At 37.5% G+C, this 23,079-nt stretch overlaps 1 protein-coding gene across 12 annotated transcripts in view; it reads left to right on the top strand.

Annotated features, from left to right (window-relative positions):
• ITSN2 (intersectin 2) overlaps positions 1 to 23,079 on the top strand; it is a 145,655-nt gene that overhangs the window by 33,546 nt on the left and 89,030 nt on the right. For 6 of the 12 annotated variants that reach the window (XR_007462358.1, XR_007462357.1, XM_049651948.1 and 3 more), the window contains exons 2-13: positions 1,330 to 1,393; positions 3,544 to 3,645; positions 8,357 to 8,449; positions 10,413 to 10,476; positions 11,538 to 11,701; positions 13,670 to 13,876; positions 14,021 to 14,117; positions 15,663 to 15,802; positions 20,234 to 20,297; positions 20,826 to 20,963; positions 21,411 to 21,496; positions 22,417 to 22,679. Coding sequence is in view for 10 of the 12 variants with exons in the window: in XM_049651948.1 (XP_049507905.1) it covers positions 1,363 to 1,393; positions 3,544 to 3,645; positions 8,357 to 8,449; positions 10,413 to 10,476; positions 11,538 to 11,701; positions 13,670 to 13,876; positions 14,021 to 14,117; positions 15,663 to 15,802; positions 20,234 to 20,297; positions 20,826 to 20,963; positions 21,411 to 21,496; positions 22,417 to 22,679 (1,449 nt within the window). In the remaining 2 variants the exon portion in view is untranslated. Of the gene's footprint in view, positions 1 to 1,329; positions 1,394 to 3,543; positions 3,646 to 8,356; positions 8,450 to 10,412; positions 10,477 to 11,537; positions 11,702 to 13,669; positions 13,877 to 14,020; positions 14,118 to 15,662; positions 15,803 to 20,233; positions 20,298 to 20,825; positions 20,964 to 21,410; positions 21,497 to 22,416; positions 22,680 to 23,079 lie in introns of those variants that run through there. The other 6 variants (XM_049651953.1, XM_049651952.1, XM_049651954.1 and 3 more) reach the window with 2 other exon arrangements.

Consider the following 23,079-nt stretch of genomic DNA (forward strand, 5'->3'; position numbering starts at 1 on the left):
ACCACATAATGATCTGATCGACATTTAGTAGACATTATAGTTTGCTTTATAGGAAGAAAAACTATTGTTAGTTTCTTGGCTATTAAATTTCTCTTCGTAAATCAGTATGTTGGATTTATATACCAATCTTTTGTTAGTGTGACTTTTGGTGGTTATACTGATACAGTTCTATATCTCTTCAAGCACACTGAATTGACTAACATATAGTACCTTGTAGCACTTCTTGGTAGCTGGTTAGCCAGCTTCTCCAGTGACACCTTGCCATGATGTGTAACTGTTTATGACTTCTTTGTTCCAATGGCTTGTGCAAACATTTTTCTTTGGGCTTCTAAAAATGTTAATATTTCAATGATTTGGGTAAATTGGAGAGCTACTGAATGGTCTTTTAATATAGTGATGTTTCCCTACAATGTTATAATCCATGGTTTTAATTACTAAGTACATTGTTGTAAATTTGCTATGTCTTCACTCGCCCTAACCAGTCCTACCCTCAAGATTTGTGGAATAAATTTTGAATTTTGAATTTATTCATAGTAAAATAATGAATTCAGGGTTCAAAATTATACTGCACTCTTCCTTCCTGGATGTTTGCAAAATAGCAGGCATTTATCAAACACTCACTGTATCTCAAGCGGTGTACTGGATTATGTTTAATACTTAAAACAACTCTAATGTAAAGTATTTTTTATAGATAAGGAATCTGAGACCCAGAAAGGTTAATAACTCTCCCATGGTCACAGCTAGGAAAATAGCAGAGTTGGGATTTAAATCACAGCTGTTAATTCCCAAAGTTACTTCTTTCCCTAGTGCATTTAGTTATGTTTAGATAAACATATATGTTATAGTAATTCTAGATAATTTTTATAAACCTGTGGAACTCTGTGCTACATTTGTTTTGGATATTTTTCTTGTTTGGGGATTAAAAAAAAAAGAATATCTTGGTTTCCATGTCATTTTATATACTTAATTTATACAATTGATATCTCTGAAATAAAATCTTGCCTTGTTAGAACAACCTTCCTCTCTCCCAAGCTAATTTCTACAAAGTTGGCTCATGCCAACAGCTTCTTTATTCAGTATTTTCTATGACGTATGTGACTGTTTTTCTTATAAGTGTTCCTATTTTAAAAGGCAGCACCATTACCCAACAAAGTCTCCTACCCTTCCCCAAATGTAAATCCTGCCTCTTCAGCAGCGGCAGCACTCTGCATTGTCTTCCATTGGAAGTGTGAGCTGAAGGGGACAGACATTCCCACTGCTAAGCTGGTGCACTAACGCTCTGATCTGCCCTTGTTGTATTATTAATGGCACAATGTTTTTATGTTGCAGATGGCTGAGAGCTAGCAAGGAATATTCAGGACCATGATGGCTCAGTTTCCCACAACTATGAATGGTAAGCCGCTTTGTGCTTGTGGCAAGATAAAGAGGTTATGGGTTTTGGGGGTGTTTTTTTTGTAGAGGTTATAAAATACTCATTTTGATATTTTTCCTTAAGCTTATAAATGCAAAACTTAAAGTATTCTTACTGAAAATGTTTTGATAGTTTACTTCAGAACACTGCAGTAGTTCCTGTGACTCAGTATAAGCATGTCTGCAGTATCATCTGGTATGTGTGTTTGCCTTTGAGCAGTTAAGAATAACCTAAAGGTATTTCGTGTTTGTTGCATAAAATGGGAGGACAGAAAGCAGAGTGCTATAAGGTGAAGAATATTAAAGATGTTTTCTATAGCTTGGGATGATTGTATAATGAGTAAGCCAATAAAGATTCATTTAGTAATCTATGCATATAGTTAAGTTTTCTTTTTATTAAGGATTGTGTATGCCTACACACATAATTGTTTAATATGAAACATTTTTAAAGAAAATGTTTAAGTAATTTCAGTAACAGAAATCTTTTAAAGCTTCTTTTCTGATTCTAGTTTTAATTCTTTTCCCAAATACAAATTGACCCACCTTAGTATTAAGTTACTGTGTATGTCATATAGAATTAATTGAGAAAATGCATTATGTTTTTAAATTGCTAAAGAAATCTAAAATGCAAAGTTCTTAATTTTGTGGTAAATTTCATTAGCCAGTTACAAATAAAAAATAATAGAGAGTCTAGGTCTTTAACGTTTAAATTGAAAGCAGTTATATTAAAGAACATTAGGGGAAAAAAAGAGGGAAGCATCATGAATAATTCTATCACTTGCAAAAAAGCAATTCTGTTTTAATGTTACCATCTAGTATTTGATCAATTACATTTTAAAAAAATTTTCAGTCATAAGGCCAAATTAAGCACATCATTAATACAAAAATACATGTTGTATATCTAAAACCTTAAGACTCAGGATTGACCTTGTGAGATTTAGGAAAGTTTTGGAAAAATGAATTATTTGTGTAAGAGGTAAAACTAAATTCTGTGTGGAAGAATTCAGTGTTGAGGAGCTTGAGATAAAGGTTTTGTTTTGTTTTGTTTGCCTTTTCAGAACTCTTATTTAAAGATCAATGTGAGCATTGCTGGAAATGGTGTGGGATTATGAAGATTATTTGATGCCACAATTTTTAAAAATTAAATAATGGGTTTTTTTTTCCATAATGAGTAGTAAACATAAGTTTAGAATCAGGGTAATAATTATGGTAGTAATGTGCTCTTCCCAAATTTGAGGATTTCTGTGCACCATACAAAGGAGTTTGTATTAAATACATAGTTTAGTTATAAACTTCAACCAAAGTGTTAAGAAGTATTATAAACCAAATGAACATGAAAGAAAGCAGTGTAGGCCCAGTCTTACTTCATTCTGTTTCTTCCATTCCCTTAACATTTATGTATCTATTTTGTAGCTCATTGCATTGTATATAAAAGAATGAATAATATCAGACAAAATGTTGGACAGTTACTTATAAGTGGTGTATAGGAATAAAGGTAGTAATTTTTTAAAACTTCTGAAGAATTGATAACAAATGTAGACTGTGATATCCTCCCACTTTGTTTATAATGTAGTTGAAGATTGAGGATAATCTTGTATGTATCTAAATGAAGTGCAATTCAGAGATTAAGATCTTACTGGAAGAGGTATCCACGTATGTAGCACAAAGCCTTCCAAAGCAGTGTTTGCTCTTCTAGCAAATCCTCAATTATAGATGATGATAAATCTTTTTGATGCCCAGTACTGTTGGAACTTGTCTATAAGTGCCCTAGACCAAGCCATGTTTCTAAACGCTTCTGACATATTTCTCGTATTTTGCCCTGTTTTATCATCCCAAGACTAACCACAGACTTTAGACTTACTTGGTCTCACAGAGCTGTGCTGCCTATATAGTAGCCATTAGCTACATGTGACTATTTCAACTTAAATTTAAATTAATAAAAATTAAATAAATTCAGTCCGTCAGTCACATAGCCACATTTCAAGTTCTCAAAGCCACATGTGGCCAGTGGCTATTGTGTTGGAAATGGTGTGGGATACAGATACAGAACATTTACGTCATCTTAGAAAGTTCTATTGAGCAGATATTCTTTTCTTAGTCTCTTTGATGCTTCACTTCCCATCTCCTCAACAGAGCAAAAAAGATCAGTGCGTCATATTTTTACCACTCGTGACTCTAATTCTGGTGTCTTCTGCACCAGCAGAATCATCCTTGCCAGAGTCTTCTTTAATCATGGTAGGTTTGCTTTCTGCTTTTCAAACATGTAATGAAATTGTAAATACAGAGAGCCTGATATTTGAGTCATCAGGTGATAAGCAAGAGGGTACTTCAGATTCATGTCACTGCCTGTTGACTGCAGTGTAACGTAGTTTGTTCCAGCCTTAAAATCATGGGGGTACTGAAGTTGGTTCTCTGAGTAAGAAGTTCTGAAGCCTGTGGCAGTGGCCATATCCAAAATATGGAAGAGGGGAGGGAACAGGAACAGCAAATGGCTTTAGGAAGAAAAAAATGCCATTTTATTTTTAGAGTTTCATTACCTTTTTACAGTTTGAGAGTTTATTAGTCTTTTCATCTCTGTAATTAGGAAATTGTTAACATTGGGCCTACAGAATCATATATAGTACTGTCTGCATTTCTGACAGCCCAAGGATTTATTATTCAAGTCCCAGTTGAGGCTTTAGTTCTATCTAGACCAGTATTCTAGTTGTATTTTAGAGCTTGAAGTTTGTACTGGGTCAACATCTATCATTTGACGATTATTTTGAACTGGACCCAGAAATAGTCTTCATTTAATTTCATAGCATACGAGCAGGGTATAACATGTTTGAGTTGTGTACATTCAGAACTAAGTGTTAGAATACTGCTGACTACTCAGCTGTGTGACTTAACCTTGTGGAGTGTGTGTGTGTGTGTGTGTGTGTGTGTACATATGCATATACATGTGTGGTGTATCTATATATGTAAAACAGAGATGACACTATTTACTGCAGGGGATTTAGCATATAGTGGTTGTTCTATAAATGTGTATTTTTCCTTCTGCATAGACCATAAGAACATTTTTGACAGAGCCAGTAGGTGAGAAGATGAGAATAAGCAACAGAAATCTTTATGAAAATACCACATTCTCAATTTAGTGATGAGAGGGGGAAGTGGATAGAATTTTAATACATTTCTAAAGTGGTCAGACAGTGTAAAATGTTGTTAGCTTTTTAAGGAAATATTAAACGTTAACCCCAAAACTTGGGTTTTTCTGACTTTCTATAAGGCTTACAAACAACTAAAGACTAATATTGGGAGATGTTTTACTGGAAGTTCAAAATAATAAACTGTTGGCTCTTTAAAAGATTCTGTTAGTATATATTCTAAGAAAGCCAGAATTGGATCAACTGTTTTAAAATTGTTTTTGAAGTATATATTTTTCCTACTTTTCTTATTGCTATTTAACTTTTCCTTTCTGTAAAACTCTTAGTGCATTAATATCTTTTGTTTTAATGTCATTTTTTTGAAGTGCTCACATTTAAAGATTAAGTACTACCTGAAAATTATTCCTTGTTATAATGCTTTAGAACATTTTTAATCTGTAAGTGACATTAATCATAATATTTAATCATGATTGTTGTATGTGATTCTTTTGGCTAAGGGAGTCTCTGAGCTCCTTTAAGGAGTTCATTTCATTCATCCTTGTACCCCTGGTCCTTGGTCACAATGGTGCCCCCTAAGTGTTTTTTGACTGAATGTATACAAAGGTGTAAGGGTGGCTGGTTGGAGTAATGAAGAACTAAGCAAGAAATCAGATAGGTTGCTTTGGCCACTGTCAAGATAGGTAGCCAAGGAAAGGTGAGGAGGTGGTGGGACATAAGAAAGCACTATCCTGATGCCACGGGACCCTCTGCAGTCTTAGGAAGCAGTCTCCCTTGCCCAGGGGATGTGCCCTGCTGTGTGTTAGAGCAGCTCAGGCCTTCCTAACCAGACTCTCCAGACTTTAAATAGCCTTCAGTTTTCTGACTAAAAAGCCTCGCTCTCGGTATTTTCTGGCAAGGGTACCTTTACCAGAAAGGAAAGAGCCTGAGAAAGATTTTAATGCTCTGACTTCTCCTTAATTATACTGTTCCCTGGGATTGGGTTGAGTAAGGAAACTAATTTATTGAGTAGCCTCCATGTAGCAAGCATATATTAGATGCTATATTTTTATTTTGTTTAATTTTTAAGTTGGGCGTATTGAGGTATAATTCACCCTTCTTAAGTATATAGTTTGATGAGTTTTAACAAATGTATACAGTCATGTAAATCGGGATATGGAACATTTCCGTCACCCAAAAGTTTCCCTCACCACCCTCCTTTGCCACTGGCAACCACTGGTCAGATTTCTGTCCCTGCAGTTTTGCTTTTTCCAGAATGTCATATAAATGAAATTCTTTCATTGCGGAGTAGAATTCCATTGTATAAATGTGTACCACAAGTTGTTTGTGCATTCATCTGCAGAACACCTCTGGGTTATTTCCAGATTTTGGTCTCTAAACCAAATGTCTAAAGCTGCTGTAATCATCAGAGGACAGATTTTTATTTGGAAAAAGTCTTCATTTCTCTTGGGTAAATACCTAGGAGTTTAATGCTGGGTTGCAATGGGAAATGCATATTTTAACTTCATAAGACGTTATCAGACTCTTTTTTTTCTAAATCGTTTCCTTCCCCATCAGTTATGTGAAAGTTTGAGTTGCTCAGCATCCTTGTCAACAGTTTTTTTAAAAATTTTAGGCATTCTATAGGCATGGAGTGGTATCTTACTGTAGTTTTTCTTCCTTTTTTTCTTTTTAAATTTTAGAGAGAAAGAGTGAAAGAATCTCAAGCAGACTCCACACCCAGGGCAGTATTACTGTAGTTTTCTTATGCATTTCCCTGATGATCAATGACGTTGAACATCGTGTCACATGCTTTTTGCCATCTGTGTATCTTCAATATGTCTGTTCATATGTCTGTTCAAATCTTTTGCCCATTATTTGAGGCAGGGAGCAGGGATTGTCTTAATGAGTTGAATAGTGCTTTATATATGCTGGATACATGTTCTTTATTATGTTTTGCAAATATTTTCTTCCAGTCTGTAGCTTCTCTTTTTATTTTAACAGTGTCTTTAAGAAAGGAGAAGTCCAGCTTAACAAAAAGTTTAAATCATTTGGGTAGTTTTTGCCCTAAAAAGTCATTCCCTAATCCAAAGTCACAAAGATTTTCTTCTTTGCTTTCTTCAAGAAGTTTCATAGTTTGGCTCCTGTGTTTAATTCTATGATCCATTTAGAGTTAATTATTGTATATGGTGCAGGATTGAGGTGGTTTGGGTTTTTTCTTGTTGTTCCTGTGGATGTCTGGTTCTTTCAGAACATCTTTCAGAACATCCACATGTTTCAGTGGAAGGGCTATCTTTTCCCCACCAAATTATTTTGATGTCTTTGTTGAAATTAAGTGACGATATATTTGTGGGTCTATTTCTTTTGAACTATCATGGCAGATAGTTTAAGATTCTTAATTAAGTCTGTGGATTCTAATCCTATCTTTTAACACTTAACAACTTTGATACTTTGGGCAAATTATTTAATTTTCCCATGCTTCTGTTTCCTCCTCTGGAAAACAGTGATAGTAGTAATAGTTACCTCATAGAATTCTTGTGAGACTTTTAGAAACAATACACATAAAGCTCTTAGAAAAATACCTAACATGTGTCAAGTTTTATTAAATGTTAGCTGTTGTTATTTTACCAATCTAATAGATGAAAAATTATATTTAGTGTTATTTTTAGAATAGACACATTACACATTACATATGGTTTTTACGACCACCCTATAAGTTTACATAATCTTCCTAATTTCTGGAGGCAGCAGCTAAGGTACAGGGAATGTGAGCCTCTTCTCCATAAATATTGGGAGACTGTGTAGCAGAGTTTGGGCTCTCTGAGTTCTAATCTCAGCTCTGCCACTTGTTAGTTGTGCGACCTTGAGCGACTAGCTTTGCCGTCAGGGCTTTTGCTTTCCTCACCTGTGTCATGGGGATGATAATAATAGTATCTCCTGTATAGGGTAGTGGTGAGAGTCCGTGAGTTTACTGCATTAAAAAGGCCCTGACACAGAGTCGGGGCTCAGTAAAAGCCAGCTGCTTCCCTCTGTCGTCTTTTGTTGTCATTATTTTTTTATTGTCATCATCATTTTTCCAAATTGTCACAGGAGGCATGACAGGGTAATTTGTTTACTTTATAATAAACCAGTAAACTAAGTAGGTTTTTACTATGTGTTTGGTATTTATTTAGAAAGTGTGTAGGTTTAACTATTTTAGGAACTTAGTTCTTCAGTACATCTGTTTCTTTATTTTTAACTTTAATCTTAAAACTTGTCTTTAAGAGAGGATGTTTATAGATTTTTTTTTTAATCCATTCATTTAGGGCTAAGAAATATTTGTTAAATCAGATCCATCTAGTGTTTAAAATTAGAGTGGGCACCTACTTTTCAATGAAACGCATTCCCGGCAACAGCTTTGTAAGGCAGATTTTCATATAATAGACAGCCAGTGTGTATGAGTCGATACATTTAAACATTTGGATTCTTATCGTTGGGAATTGAGTAAACTGAAAAGGTAGTCAGAAGTGAAGTATATGTGGTTATCAGCTATGTTCAATGTGTCGAAAGGATGGGAATGATATTTTATTCATCTTTTTATTTCCGGAATTTAGCTTGTTGCCCATTGCCAGTGAGTGGTATATAGTAATTGTTAATTAGATGAATGAGTGAAAAGCCTCAGGGCTGTGCTATGTATATATGGTCATGAAAGAGTTTTACTTTTTGTGTCACGTGGGGGTAGAGTACTGTCAGTAAATGGACACTTGTTTTTATATTTACATTTTAGAATTATTTTGAGCATTCTCATATATATACTACAATTTCTTTGTCTTTCACTTATGTTTTAGGAGGGCCAAACATGTGGGCTATTACCTCTGAAGAACGGACTAAGCATGACAAGCAGTTTGATAACCTCAAACCCTCAGGAGGTTACATAACAGGTTTGTGTTTATATTTCAATTATGAATTATGTTCCTTTTCATGTAATACCTTAGAATTTAGAATTTTAATTCGATTACCATCAAATTTGAATTATTATAAAATAAAATTCCTATCACAATTCATGAATTAAAAAAAAACAGCGGTTTTATTTTATCTGGAACTGGTTTAATTTGTTGTTTTGGAATTGGCATATGGAAGATCTTTTCCTAATCCTAAATGATAATCAAGAATTTCAAGAAGTTCAGTTTACTTGTCCAGTTTCACACTTTAACATTATTTCTAGAATGTTTTCGGGTTAGTTCTTGAGGTAATTGAGACTTTTATCCAAGCAAATTTATTAATGTGCTCCTAATATGTTGTGCCAATTACCTGTATAACAATCAGTATTACTAAGTCTAGAAGAAATACGTGTCAGGTCCATTTCCTTGAAAATAATCTAGATTTTTTTTTTTCTGTGATCTGTTTTTATAATGCTAGCCCTCTGTTTTTGAGGGTGATACCAAGTGTTGATTGTTGGCACTAGCCCTTGTTTTGCAAAATGACCTCCGGAGCCTAAGGAGGATCAATTTAGGTGTATCTTTCACATTTTTTTTTTTTTTTTATAAATTAAACTTTTTTTCTGTGCCAAAGCACGTGAGCACTTTATTTATAGTAATATAATGAATAATATTTACCAAATCTGTACTGTATTTCAGATGCTGTACTTAAGTGCATTATCTCATTTAATCTTGCAGTAGCCTTGTAAGATAGCTATATTGTCTGTATTTACAGATGGTTAGTGTTGATCTGGGCTTTGAAACTTTTTAGTCTGCTTTTGGAATCCATCCTCTTAGCCATTAGAGTTTAATATTATTTGTACTTCTATAATAATAGCTACCTTCCCTGGTATCAGGGCTAGAATTTGATTACCCTACTGGTAAGTTAACAATGTAGTCTGTTACTGTCTCATGGATGCTGGCACAAGACCCAAGGTTCCTGATCCAGAGACAAAGGACTTTATTAACGAGTGGCACAGCTTGCAGCTTGAGCATCAGCATGTTCCTCTTAGCTTCTCTTGTCCCCTGAGTCCTAAGGGGTGATGTAGAGAGCTCAAAAGGATGTTAAACATGCAGTGATTGTGTTATAGGACAGGAACCCTGAGCCAGGGGAACCCACCATTTTTGGTAAGCAGGCTTGTTTTTTGGCCCAGGGGAAACATTACCTCATGCCTCAAGATTGCTCACTGCAAACCCAACTCTGAGAAATGACCCAGGTAGAAAGTGGTTAAGGGTCTTGCCTTCTTGGCCCACACAGCAGGACATATAGGATTGTGAGAGACCCATGGGGGACTGTCTTTCCCAACACCTGGTATTTTTTATTTAGAATTTTTCTAGAGAATAGTGTTTTTCAATTAGGAATTCTATTAAATGGAGATATTATCAAATACCTCAGTTAATATGGAGAAACTAAGATGAATAATATAACCTTTAATTATTGATTAATGCATATAACTTCATTTTTTTTAAGTATTTATTTTAGAGAGAGAGCACAAGTGGGGGAGAGGGGCAAGGGGAGGGAAGGAGAGAGAGAGAGACAGAGGGAGGGAGGGAGGGAGGGAGGGAGGGAGGAACAAAGTGCTAAGCAGGCTCCACAGTTAGAGCGGAGCCCAGCTCAGAGTTCAGTGCCACAACCCTGGAATCATAACCTGAGCCAGAACCAAGAGCTGGACGCTCAACCAACTGAGCCACCCAGGTGCCCCACCTGTAACTTTTTTTGTGACTTTTTTGTTTTAAAACATCTAAGTCTTATTCATGTAATGTAAATAATTGTATATGTGTATTTCTGTGTAGTTGTTTAATGACTGAAATTAAAATGATGATAAATCAGTAGCGTTATTGTTATTGCCCGCTACCATAATTCAGAGACATTGGAAGAATTCCATTTACTAATGTGCTGCTTAATGTTTGTTTTTACTACCTTCAGGTGATCAAGCACGTACCTTTTTCTTACAGTCAGGCCTGCCGGCTCCTGTTTTAGCTGAAATATGGTAAAGTGTTCTTTTTTTTTTTTTTTTTTTTAACGTTTTATTTATTTTTGAGACAGAGAGAGACACAGCATGAACGGGGGAGGGGCAGAGAGAGAGGGAGACACAGAATCGGAAGCAGGCTCCAGGCTCTGAGCCATCAGCCCAGAGCCCGACGCGGGGCTCGAACTAACGGACCGTGAGATCGTGACCTGAGCCGAAGTCGGACGCCCAACCGACTGAGCCACCCAGGCGCCCCTAAAGTGTTCTTTTTTGTAGATGAACCTAAATTTCCGGTAGTCTGATTTGGTTTGGTTTTGTTTTTGATACAGTGTTAATAAAAAGTTGTTTTTACTTGTAGTCTGTTGTTAAGTATTCAGCTGTTAGAAAAGTTAATTTTATTGACTAAATGAGAATAATTGGGATTTTGTTCTATTGGACAAATTTTTAATGTCCTTAGAATTTTTGAGGAAAGATGTATACATTGCCATTGAAAAACATTTCTTTATAATTTGGCAGACTCTCAAAATCTTCTTTCTGTTACTTTGTAGTTTCATTTCTTTCATCATCTGTAAACACCAAATTAGTCCGCCCTTTTCCTGCTCTGACCTTAAACAAAATTGTTCTTTATATTATCTAGTGTTTTGTTTTTTAATATGTTTACAATAAATATCAACTGCTACCCCATCTTTCTTTCCACTTGAAATATTCCCATGCCTGGCAGAGTACTGACACATCACAAGCTTTCAATAAATATTTGAACAAATTAATAAATTAAATTTAGAATGATTATACTATTGGATAATTTCTTTCTGTCCACACTGGTGGAACTCCTCCCAAAGGTCTCATAGTTTCTCTCTATGTGGATTCTGTGTCGACTGGCAGTATTTTATAAGATGGTATCCTTGTTCAGTATTTCTTAATGTATAAGTTATTTAGTTTTGGTGGTTTTGTTTATTTTTATATGTATGATTATCATTAAGTGATGATCTATATGTGAATGCTATGTCATTGTTCATATTTTATGATCCTCAAAAATAATGGTGACCCTACATAGCATTCTGCCCACATCATGGTCCTTTTAGGGCTTTATCAGACCTGAACAAGGATGGGAAGATGGATCAGCAAGAATTCTCCATAGCGATGAAGCTCATCAAACTGAAGCTACAAGGCCAGCAGCTGCCCGTGGTCCTCCCTCCTATTATGAAACAACCTCCTATGTTCTCTCCATTAATTTCTGCTCGTTTTGGTATGCATTTATTAATTGAATTAGCTGCATTTGATAGTCAAACTTGTCCTGGACACAATAACAGAAAAGGGTTTGTTAGCAAAAACAATAATCCTTAGACTCCAAGTTAAATTTCATGTCTGAGATAAGAAATATTAAAGTCGCTGTCATAGCAGGGGTGTCCTCGTGTCCCAGTTTTCCAGGGACAGTTCTGATTTATGCCTGTTGCTCTGGCCTCAAGTCTGGCTAGTGTCCCCTTTCACAGTTCCCAGATGGATCATAAATTATATGACCTCACCCCTGGTTAGAGCTGATCTTAAATACTGTTCTTAGTTTCCTCTGTACTCTGTATGAGTAACAGAAAAAATGTGAACAATTTTAAACTCACTTGAAATGGTTTAATTTAGGGGGTAATTTAAAACTATTCCTAAGTAGAAATTTTTCTGATTTAAAGATTAATTACCCAGCTAAATTTAGGGCTAAAAGTTATGGACTTTGATTTACACTTTCATCAGAGGGAATCAGTTTTCTGTTAATTTTGATTAGATAGTTTTTCTTTTTAATGTTTTTTTTTTTTTTTTTATTTTTTTTTGAGACAGAGACAGAGCATGAGCAGGGGAGGGGCAGAGAGAGAGGGAGACCCAGAATCCGAAGCAGGCTCCAGGCTCTGAGCTGTCAGCACAGAGCCCGATACAGGGCTCGAACTCACAGACCGTGAGATCATGACCTGAGCTGAAGTCGGACGCTCAACCGACTGAGCCACCCAGGCGCCCCTGATTAGATAGTTTCTTATTGATTATATATGAGAAGCACTCACTGGACTAGAACATTGGATTAGGCATTTTTGTGTATCTGAAACCTGTTCTTTCATTCCAGATGTCAGATCTTAAACCACTAAATTCTTTCACTGCTGTAGTGAGCTCTGGACATAAATACCAAATCATTGTGTGACTGTACTTTTATCGTGCACCTAGTTAGTAAATAAATAAAAGTCATCATTTTGTTCCTTTTAAAGAATTGTCCTTGGGGCTCCTGGGTGTCTCAGTCGGTTGAGCATCTGACTTTGGCTCAAGTCATGATCTTACAGTTCGTGGGTTGGAGCCCCGCGCCGGGCTCTGGGCTCACAGCTCAGAGCCTGGAGCCTGCTTTGGATTCTGTGTCTCCCTCTCTCTGCCTGTCCACTGCTCATGCTCTGTTTCTCTCTCTCAAAAATAAACATCAAAAAAAATTAAAAAGAATTGTCCTTAAATGCATGGATGTGTTACTTATAAGAAAAGTGAAATATATGGCATATTTTCTTCTTGCAAATAATGCATATGCATAAATGGCTCTCCTATAGTATCTAGTAACTAGAACATCCTTTTTTGGGGATTGGGGACATCGGGGGAATGTGTGTATGTGTACGTGTTAGTTGAGTGACTCAACAGCACTGTATTTATTATCCTTATACAAAACCCCACATCTAATCAGGTAATACAGTCTTTCTAACATTTAATTGGAAAAGGCTGCTTAGCTTTCATGATGATGCTAGAAGAGAATTTTTAACTCCTTAGTAGTCATTCCCTTAGTTCACACAGGTCAGAATATTGATATCGAAAGCAGTATCTCCCTCACTGCTAGGTCACCAAGCTGCTTTAGTGAACTTTTTTTTTTTTTTTTAAAGTTTTTATTTTATTTTTGAGACAGAGAGAGACAGAGCATGAGCAGGGGAGGGGCAGAGAGAGAGGGAGACACAGAATCTGAAGCCAGCTCCAGGCTCTGAGCTGTCAGCACAGAGCCTGACGCGGGGCTTGAACTCACAGACTGTGAGATCATGACCTGAGCTGAAGTCGGATGTTTAACCGACTGAACCACCCAGGCGCCCCTAACAAGAAGCCTAGTTTGTCTCTATAAACATGGGTCTGCTCACTGTACTGTAAACTTGTTTTCTGGCATGTGCTTTTATAGTTGATTATGAGCACTGGAAAATGTGTTCTGTTTTGTCTTTAGGAATGGGAAGCATGCCCAATCTGTCCATTCCTCACTCATTGCCTCCAGTTGCACCTATGGCAACCCCCTTACCCTCTGCGACTTCAGGGACCACCCTTCCTCCCTTAATGATGCCTACTCCCCTAGTGCCTTCTGTTAGCACATCGTCACTACCAAATGGAACCGCTGGCCTCATTCAGCCGTTATCCATTCCTTATTCTTCTTCAAGTAAGTACTTACTATCTAATGAGTCAGAAACTGTTAAAGAAAGAAACCGTTACGTTTTTGTCCCAATAAATACAAATTTCCTTCATAGTTTGTGATATCGTTTTGTGTGAACCTTTTTCATTTCTTCTTCTTTTTTCTTTTTAGCATTGCCTCATACGTCGTCTTACAGTCTCATGATGGGAGGACTCAGCGGTGCTAGTTTACAGAAAGCCCAGTCTCTGATTGATTTAGGATCTAGTAGGTATGAAGGCTTAAAACCTCCAGCTTTTTATGCTTCCAATAAAGAGTAGCTCTGAGCTTATCCAGGTTTTACATTAGAATGGCCAAATGTAAAATGCTTAAGGTAAATTTACTACTTCTAACTCACATAAAATAAGGTTTTATTTTTAAAATTGTTAAATGTTTGGGGCGCCTGGGTGGCTCAGTCGGTTAAGCGTGCGACTTCACCTCAGGTCATGATCTCACAGTTTGTGAGTTCGAGCCCTGCGTCGGGCTCTGTGCTGACAGTTCAGAGCCTGGAGCCTGCTTCAGATTCTGTGTCTCCTTCTATCTCTGCCCCTCCCCCACTTGTGCTTTGTCTCTCTCTGTCTCTCAGAAATAAATAAATGTAAAAACAAATAAAAATAAATAAAATTGTTAAATGTTCAAAAAAAATGTTCCATGTAAACTAAAAATGTTCTGTATTTTCTTTTTTTTTTTTAAATTTTTTTAAATGTTTTTATTTATTTTTAAGACAGAAAGACAGAGCATGAGCAGGGGAGGGGCAGAGAGAGAGGGAGACACAGAATCCGAAGTAGGCTCCAGGCTTTGAGCTGTCAGCACAGAGCCTGACACGGGGCTCGAACTCACGGACCGTGAGATCATGACCCGAGCTGAAGTCAGACACTTAACCGACTGAGCCACCCAGGCGCCCCTGCTGTATTTTCAATTGTCAAGTTTTTGCCCCCAAATTACATATTTTTCCTTTAAAAAATAATATATATATATATATATATATATATGTTTCTTAAAAAGTCTCATAGCCATGGTGTATTATTAATTTTTTTCTTGAGCAAATTCTACTGATTGAATAGCTTTTAAATTTTAGAAAGCACAAAAGCTTCAGTGTTCATTCATCACCCCTTATATAAATCATAATAGTACTCCTTAAGGCGGTGTACCAAGAGTGTTAGCTTTAACTCAGAAGAGGAGGATTGGTATCCTAGCTTAGACTCCCAATGGATATGTGTGACCTTCACTGAGCCATAGTTTGCCCGTCAAACAGGTGGGGACAGTAAAACCTTCTGAGTTTGTTAGGAGGATTAGAAATTGTATTTGTTGGGCGCCTGGGTGGCGCAGTCGGTTGAGCGTCCGACTTCAGCCAGGTCACGATCTCGCGGTCCGTGAGTTCGAGCCCCACGTCAGGCTCTGGGCTGATGGCTCGGAGCCTGGAGCCTGTTTCCGATTCTGTGTCTCCCTCTCTCTCTGCCCCTCCCCCGTTCATGCTCTCTCTCTGTCCCAAAAATAAATAATAAAAAAAAAAAAAAAACGTTGAAAAAAAAAGAAATTGTATTTGTTAAGGCCTTAGCACCATACAGGGCCTGGCACATAATAGGTTCTTGGTAGTTCTGTAATTCATATGGTATTTGCTTTCCTAAGAATGAGGTTAAATTTCTTAAATTTTTAAAATATCAGAAGCAATTACTATTGTACCATAGAAGGTGTGATTCTTAATGTCTCTGTCTTATAAAGTTTGTGTGTATTTTTTTTTTAGTAACATAAAATTTTTTAATAAATTTTGTTGTAGCTCAACTTCTTCAACTGCTTCACTCTCTGGAAACTCGCCCAAGACTGGGACCTTAGAGTGGGCGGTTCCTCAGCCTTCAAGGTTAAAATATCGGCAAAAATTTAATAGTCTTGACAAAAGCATGAGTGGATACCTCTCAGGTAGGTGGCATACAATGTTTCAGGATGTGAGAGTTAAGGTTTTTTTATATGAATTCCTACTGAAGAACTCTTATTTGAATTTGTACTTTGTAACTCACCTAAAATTTTAGCATCCAAAAAATTTAGCAGGCATTTGATAAATACAGATATCTTAAGTTGTGTGAGAGCTCAAAGATGGATACAACTTGATCAGTTTCTTCAAAGTTCTTACAGTCAAGTTGAGCACACAGGTGTACACCCACCTTTTTGGAAGAAAGACCTCTCTCTTGAGAAGATGAAGCCTCATCCTCCAGTGCAGTGAAAGGAGACCCTCATGTGACAGGGAAGAGTGTGTGGAACTTAGCTTCATCTTATTTTCCCTGTGGGTCCCTTCCCTACTTGGGTCTTTCTCTGCTTGCCCTTACTGAAACCTCCCGGGAGCATTGTCTACCCTTTCGTGTTCCAACCCAGATGCTTCCATAAGAATTGCCCTTAGGTCCCTATAGAACATTTGAGTCCATGCTAGAACATTATCTGAACTTTTCCAATTAAGAGTAGTGAAGGGGATATAAACAGGGTGAAAGGCAAGTAGAGTTCCTACCTCCTAACTTTCCCCCTCTCTCTTCACTCAGCAACTAATCTACAGTTTAGGCGGAATAATAAAATAAGTATTTTAAAATAATAGAGCTCTAAAGTGCTAGGGAACATAGAATGGGAGATACTAATACTTAAAGAGATCAGATAAGACATAGGAAGGGAGCATTTAAGCTCCATCATGAAGAGTTAGGGTTTGGACAAATACAGATTGAAGGTGGGAACATTTGAGGGTGACAGAGAAGAAATCCCAAGAGCTAAAAGTACATGGCATATTTAGACAATTTGAAAAGTAGTCTATGGAATAGGAGTATGAGGTCTCTGTGCAGTAGGGCAAGGGAGCAAGAAGGCTTTGAAATTGATGGGACAAGCAAAAATGTACAATATTTTCTTTAAAGATACATTACTAGGGACATGTGGGTGGCTCAGTCAGTTAGGTGTCCGACTTCGGCTCAGGTCATGATCTCATGGTTCGTGAGTTTGAGCCCTTCATTGAGTGCTCTCCTGTTAGCACAGAGCCCGCTTCAGATCCTCTGTTGTGCCCCGCCCCTGCCCTTCCTCTCACCCCTCCCTCTCTCCCTCTCTCTGTCTCTCTCTCTCTGTCTAAATAAATAAATAAATAAATAAATAAATGGTTTCTTTTTTCAAATTAATAAAAGTGGAGTAAAAAGGCATACAAAAATGTTCATGGCAGCTTCATTCAAAACATCCAGAAAAGAAAAAGCCTAAGTATCTATCAATAGGAGAATGGATAAATAAATCGTGGTATATTTCTGTAACAGAACACAGCAAAATAATGTATTGAATGAAGGAAGCCTGGCCCAAAGGATCCATACTTATTTAATCCATTTATATGAAGCTGAAGAACTGGAAACGTAACTGATGGTGATCGAAATCAGAATATTATAGTTTCTCTGTTGGGAAGGGGCCATGCACAAACCTCCTGAGGTGCTGAAAACTTACAATTAGTACATTTTCTGTATGTACTAAAAACATAAAGATGGAATTTGAAGGTCCGTGGGGAGCTGCTGTAAAGAATGAGTCCTTACTGTTATTTACTTATATATGCCACACTGTATGAAGGTTGTGTATTAGGTTTTCAGAGAATGTTACTGTTCTGAGACCTATGAGAGTAAAGTGTATATTCATAGTTAAGGGAAGGATTTAGAAAAAAAAAAAAAAAAAAAAAGAATAGTTGTTTCTGGTGTCCTGAAACAGCAGAAGCCCAAGTATATGAGGATGGGGCTGACTTAGACTTACATGATGTGCTTTGTTCAATGAGTGTAGCCTGTGGTGATCTAATTTTCTTCCTCTTCTCTCCCCCCTAAACTCTCATGATTTATTTAAATGAATCCATTGACTCATAGTTTCTGAATCACATAATTTCTGGGCACTCTGTGATGCACTGGAATACACAGGAGGAAGACACAGTCCATGTCTTTGAAGAGTCCATAGTATATAGGTCGTCACATAATCATAGTATTTGATTAGTGGTTTGAAAGTGCTGTGATTAATATAGATGAGAAAGTGACTAACACTGAAGATACGAGAGGGAGAGTTTCACAGAAGAGATGACATCTGAGCTGGATCTTCGAGGATGAGTAGATCACCACATAGAGAATGAGGGACTAACATTATAGCCACAGGAAATAGGATATCCAAAGGATTGGTAGACCAACTTGAAGGCAGGGCATCTTCAAGTGAGCTTTTCTTAGTGAAGTACTCTGCTAGCTCTCTGTAACACTTTGTATTATTCATACTTTGCACACATTTAAGCCTTCCACCAGTATGCTTTTAACCAATTACATTCCTTCTCTTTTTCCTCCTGTTTGCTCTGTTGCCTAATGCTAAGGGATCTACTTTCAGTTTTCTTTGTCCAAGAGCTGAAACATTAGTTATTAGACCTTTTTTCTAGGTTTGCAGTAGCCTTCCATTTCTCTTTATTAGAAGAATTCTCCTTTTAATGCAAAAACCTCCTCAAATCTTACTTCCTATGTGAAATCTACTAAGGAGTAATTAGTTGGATGAGGCCATGAGCTATTTCCAGTGGTTTTCCTTATGTGATTTTTATTAAATGACCAGGTTTTTTTAAGAAAGTGAAAAACATTTTAAAGTTATATAATATAAACATCCAATTGCATGTTATAATTTATGGTGTATTTGTGTTTGTTCCGTATAGTATATGTCGCTTTGATTACCAGGACCTCATGTTCAAAGCTCAGTGAAACATTGTGTTAGCAGCGTTCGTGCTGGCTCTGTGGTGGGACCTGTTGTGGAGGAGTTGGAGGATGTACTGTCTTCTGTGCAGAGTTATTTGGGTGGGCCTCAACTCAGGCTGAACCCTGAATAGGGCCTGACTCTTCCAGTACTCAGGGCTCAGTCAGTCACCTGGGAATGGGAGGTGCGACACCTGCTTTAGTGACTAGCTGACCTTCCCTAGAGATGCCATGTGATTTTATCCATGGTCAGAAAGCCACAGAGTTGCCCACCAGGAGTGAATACTCCTATGAATCAGATGAGGACTTTGTGTTCTGAATAGATGCCTGAGATTCCTGTCTGACTATTATCCTGACATGAAAATGCAGATCAGGAAGCCTATTATGTATTTTTGAACATTGAGGCAGGGAAAAGAAGTTGGAACAGCTTACTACATGTAGTAAGCATTCAGTGAATGCTAACTGCTATTACTCTCAGACCCTATCCCATAAGTCCTTACTGCACTTTAGAGTAGTTTGGATTACAACTTTATTCATTACTTTAGCAAATATTAAGCATTTATGTACCTGGCACTGGGTATAATATGTTAGTGAATAAAGCAATGAAGGTTTTGGTCTCTGTAGAACTTAGCATGATAGTGGAAACAGACAATAAACAGGTAACCCGGAAGATAAATGTTACATTACAGTTTGTCACATGAGCTCTGAAGGAAACCAGCAGAAGTATATTGGATGATAGGGTGGACAGAGAAGGCCTTTCTGAGAAGGTGACATTAAGTTGGGACTTACAAGGTGAGAAGGACCCAGACATGCAGTGATGTTAAATTGTAGAACTTGACGTTGGATATAGGTGTACATGAGAGGGAGGGATCATGGGTGACTTTCTGGTTTCTGGCTTGAGCCACTGGATGGGCAGTGATGCCACCCAGAGAGAAGGGCAGACTGAGGGAGAATGGTTGGGGTGATGGTTAGGAAGAGGGGTGTAAATGGGGATTGAGAGAGTTACTTTGTATGTATTTGGTTTGAGATACCTGTGAAATACTTAGGTAGGTTTTTCAGTTGGTTATAGAAGTCTAAACCTAGAGGAGAGGTTTGGGCTGGGGTGTACATTTGCGAATCATCAGCTTTTAGGTGCTATTAAAAGTCACAGAAAGTTCACAGATGTGAACACACAGAGAACAGAGTGCCCAGGACAGAGCCTTGGGGAATGCCAGCATTTACAGGTTATTTGGAAGAGGAAAGATCAGAGAGAGAAGAGAAAATCTGAAGACACTAAAAGAGCTGTGCTTGGGGCTGCATGGGGAGCACGAGGAAGGCCGAGAGCTTGGCCTCCAGTACTTTCTGTGCCAGCCCTCGGTCCTTCATGTTGGTCAGTGGCATGGACTGTTATTTTCTAAAAGGACTGGGGGAGCACTTGACTTATTAATTCTAGATTTAAATTCCTTGGGGCAAGGGTTGTGCTTTGGTGCTGAATGCTCAGTACCTGCATGTGGTAAAAGCTTTCCAATGTTAAAAGTTCCCAGGGTGGCAGCAGTGTTATTTTGTAGATACAGCTATTTAGGTTTTCATAACTTTAAAGAGACTGAAGAATTTCCTTTCTTTCTTTTCTTTTTTTGTTTTTATGGTTTCCTTGTTCAATCAGGTTTTCAAGCTAGAAATGCCCTTCTTCAGTCAAATCTTTCTCAAACTCAGCTAGCTACTATTTGGTGAGTTTGTCAAGATTTTCAACTATACATCCACTATGGTAAGAAAGATCCTGTTTCTGAAAAAGTTTGTGACTCAGAGATGTTCCATAAGAGCAGCCATTTGAAGATCAATGCAACTTTGAAAGCCAGTAAAATTGTACAAAATGTTATTCTTGAAAATTTGGTATTAATTATTTTGCAGGTAAAATTAGTTTGCTTTTTCATAATGGTGTCTGCGGAGAGTTTGAGAATATCTCATTTTTAATTTAGAGATAACTGATTTGATAGGTGAATTATCCATGAAACAAGATAAGCCACATTTTCAGAAGGAACGTTTCCTTTTCTGTTTCAAAGTTTCTCCCCTCTCTTGTACAATAGGACAATTAAGGGTAAAAATAAGCTCACTTTTCCATATATATTTACATTTCCCTAAAGTATGTTAATCCAGCTGTTTCATTTTTCTTGTTTTAAAAATAGAATATTGAACTCTTTTGAAAATACTTTAAATAGCCTTTGTTTCTAAGCTGGGAACATTCACATTTGCTTTAGGACCCTGGCTGACATTGATGGCGACGGACAGCTGAAAGCCGAAGAGTTCATCCTTGCGATGCATCTCACTGACATGGCCAAAGCTGGACAGCCCTTGCCACTGACGTTGCCTCCTGAACTTGTCCCTCCATCTTTCAGGTGGGCGCCTCTGGAGGGAAGAGGCATGTCTGGGGACAGACATGATTACTACATAGCGATTTCCTGAGGCCTCTGCTCTAGTTTAGGAGGAAGTTAAACATTTACACTGCCATTTGATTTTGATATTTAATGAGTTATGCCGGGAAGGAGTACAAGTAGGTGTGTTTCCACCATACTATAGATAAGGAAACTGATGACTTAAAGAGATTAAAAACAAAACTTGCTCACCGACTGCAGTCAGCTGAACTGTGGTGGGAATCCAGATCTCTCTCTCTTTCTCAGTCCGTATCCTGCTGTACATGGTTACTACAGACCATATTGCACTCTTAATGTCTCTGATGCTGTATTCTGAATGTTAAATGGCTCTAGTCATTTGGTAGTATAACTGTATGTATAGTCTGGTCTAGAGTTCCCAGACTGCTAAATATGTTTGTTTGCTTTTCTTAGAGGAGGAAAGCAAATTGATTCCATTAATGGAACTCTGCCTTCATATCAGAAAATTCAAGAAGAGGAACCTCAGAAAAAATTACCAGGTAACATCGAGTGTCTAAGTTGTATATTTATAGTGGGTTCTCTTAAATTTTACCTTGAGATGTAAATGAGTATCTAGAATTTTTGCATTCTTTCTCTGTCTTTAAATGTTTATTTATTTTGAGAGAGAGCAAGCACAGGGGAGGGGCAGAGAGAGGGGGAGACACAGAATCAGAAGCAGGCTCCAGGCTCTGAGCTGTCAGCACAGAGCCCAAAACGGGACTCCAACTAAGGAACCGCGAGGTCATGATCTGAGCCGAAGTCGGACACCCAACTGACTAAGCCACCCAGGCGCCCCTAGAATTTTTACATTCTTAATATTTTATATACCATAAGAGAAAACTATTTGATGAATGGGTTGGATTTTGAAGCAAAAAATTAAGATAGTCAAAAATGAGAAGAAGTGTATTTAGGAAGAAAGTATGCACATTTGGCAAGAGTTTGTGTATTTGATATCCTAGTTAAAATGTTTCTCTCACTTTAGGAAAAATCACTGTAGCAGGTGATGTGATAAAATCTTAAGCTGTAAAGAACAGTTTAAATATTGGTTGAAGAAGTATATATGTAGATGTTCTAAAGTATTAAAAATATAGTGAAATATATCAAATAAATATATAGCCATCTAGCTTTGTCCTTGAAGAAAATGCTAAGAAAAAAGTTGGAAAATGGTTTTATTGGCAAGAATAGTAAAATTATTTTTTCTCTCTCAGATGAATTCATACTTAGAAATTTGTTTTCCAAAAATGAATACTCTTAGACAAAAGTAAATATTTTATTATTTATATTTGAGGTAAAATTATCCTTAAGAGAAGTATCCACAGAGTAACAGCACTCAGATGATCACGAGGCAAGAGTGTGTTGAAATTGGAGTCCACATTGTTGGGCTCTTCATGTGAGAGTGTTTACTGTCTACCTTATTTAGTTACTTTCGAGGACAAGCGGAAGGCCAACTACGAGCGAGGGAACGTGGAACTGGAGAAGCGGCGCCAAGCCCTGATGGAGCAGCAGCAGAGGGAGGCAGAGCGAAAAGCCCAGAAAGAAAAGGAAGAGTGGGAGCGAAAACAGAGAGAATTACAGGAGCAAGAATGGAAGAAACAACTTGAATTAGAAAAACGCTTGGAGAAGCAGAGGGAATTGGAGAGACAGCGGGAGGAAGAAAGGAGAAAAGAGATAGAAAGACGAGAGGTTATTTTTAAGTTATTTTATTGCCTAAGAAAATGATTATATTTGATAAATGGATACATCTTACTTGATTTAAAAAAAAAAAATGGCTGTTTTTGTTGTGCCTTTTTCTCTGCCTCATTCATTCTTACCTGTTCTCCAATTCTGAACCTTCCTTCCCTTGTGGACTGGAAGAGGGCCCTTGCATGTAAAGAGTTTTCAGGGCCAGTAACTGGTAGAAAAGGTGATATTTCTGTAGGTCAAGAAGGATTTGCAACTCAAAGAAGGATTGATTGCAAAGCTGAGTTGAGTGAGGAGCTGAGGTTAGTGAGCCAGAGGAAGGGGTCTGTCCAGGCAGGTCACTGAACAAAAGTAAGCTTAGGATCCAGAGTGAGAGGCCACAGAACTGGTGCAGCAGAAGGCT

The sequence above is a fragment of the Panthera uncia genome (genome assembly GCF_023721935.1).
Source record: "Panthera uncia isolate 11264 chromosome A3 unlocalized genomic scaffold, Puncia_PCG_1.0 HiC_scaffold_12, whole genome shotgun sequence".
Lineage (NCBI taxonomy): Eukaryota > Metazoa > Chordata > Mammalia > Carnivora > Felidae > Panthera > Panthera uncia.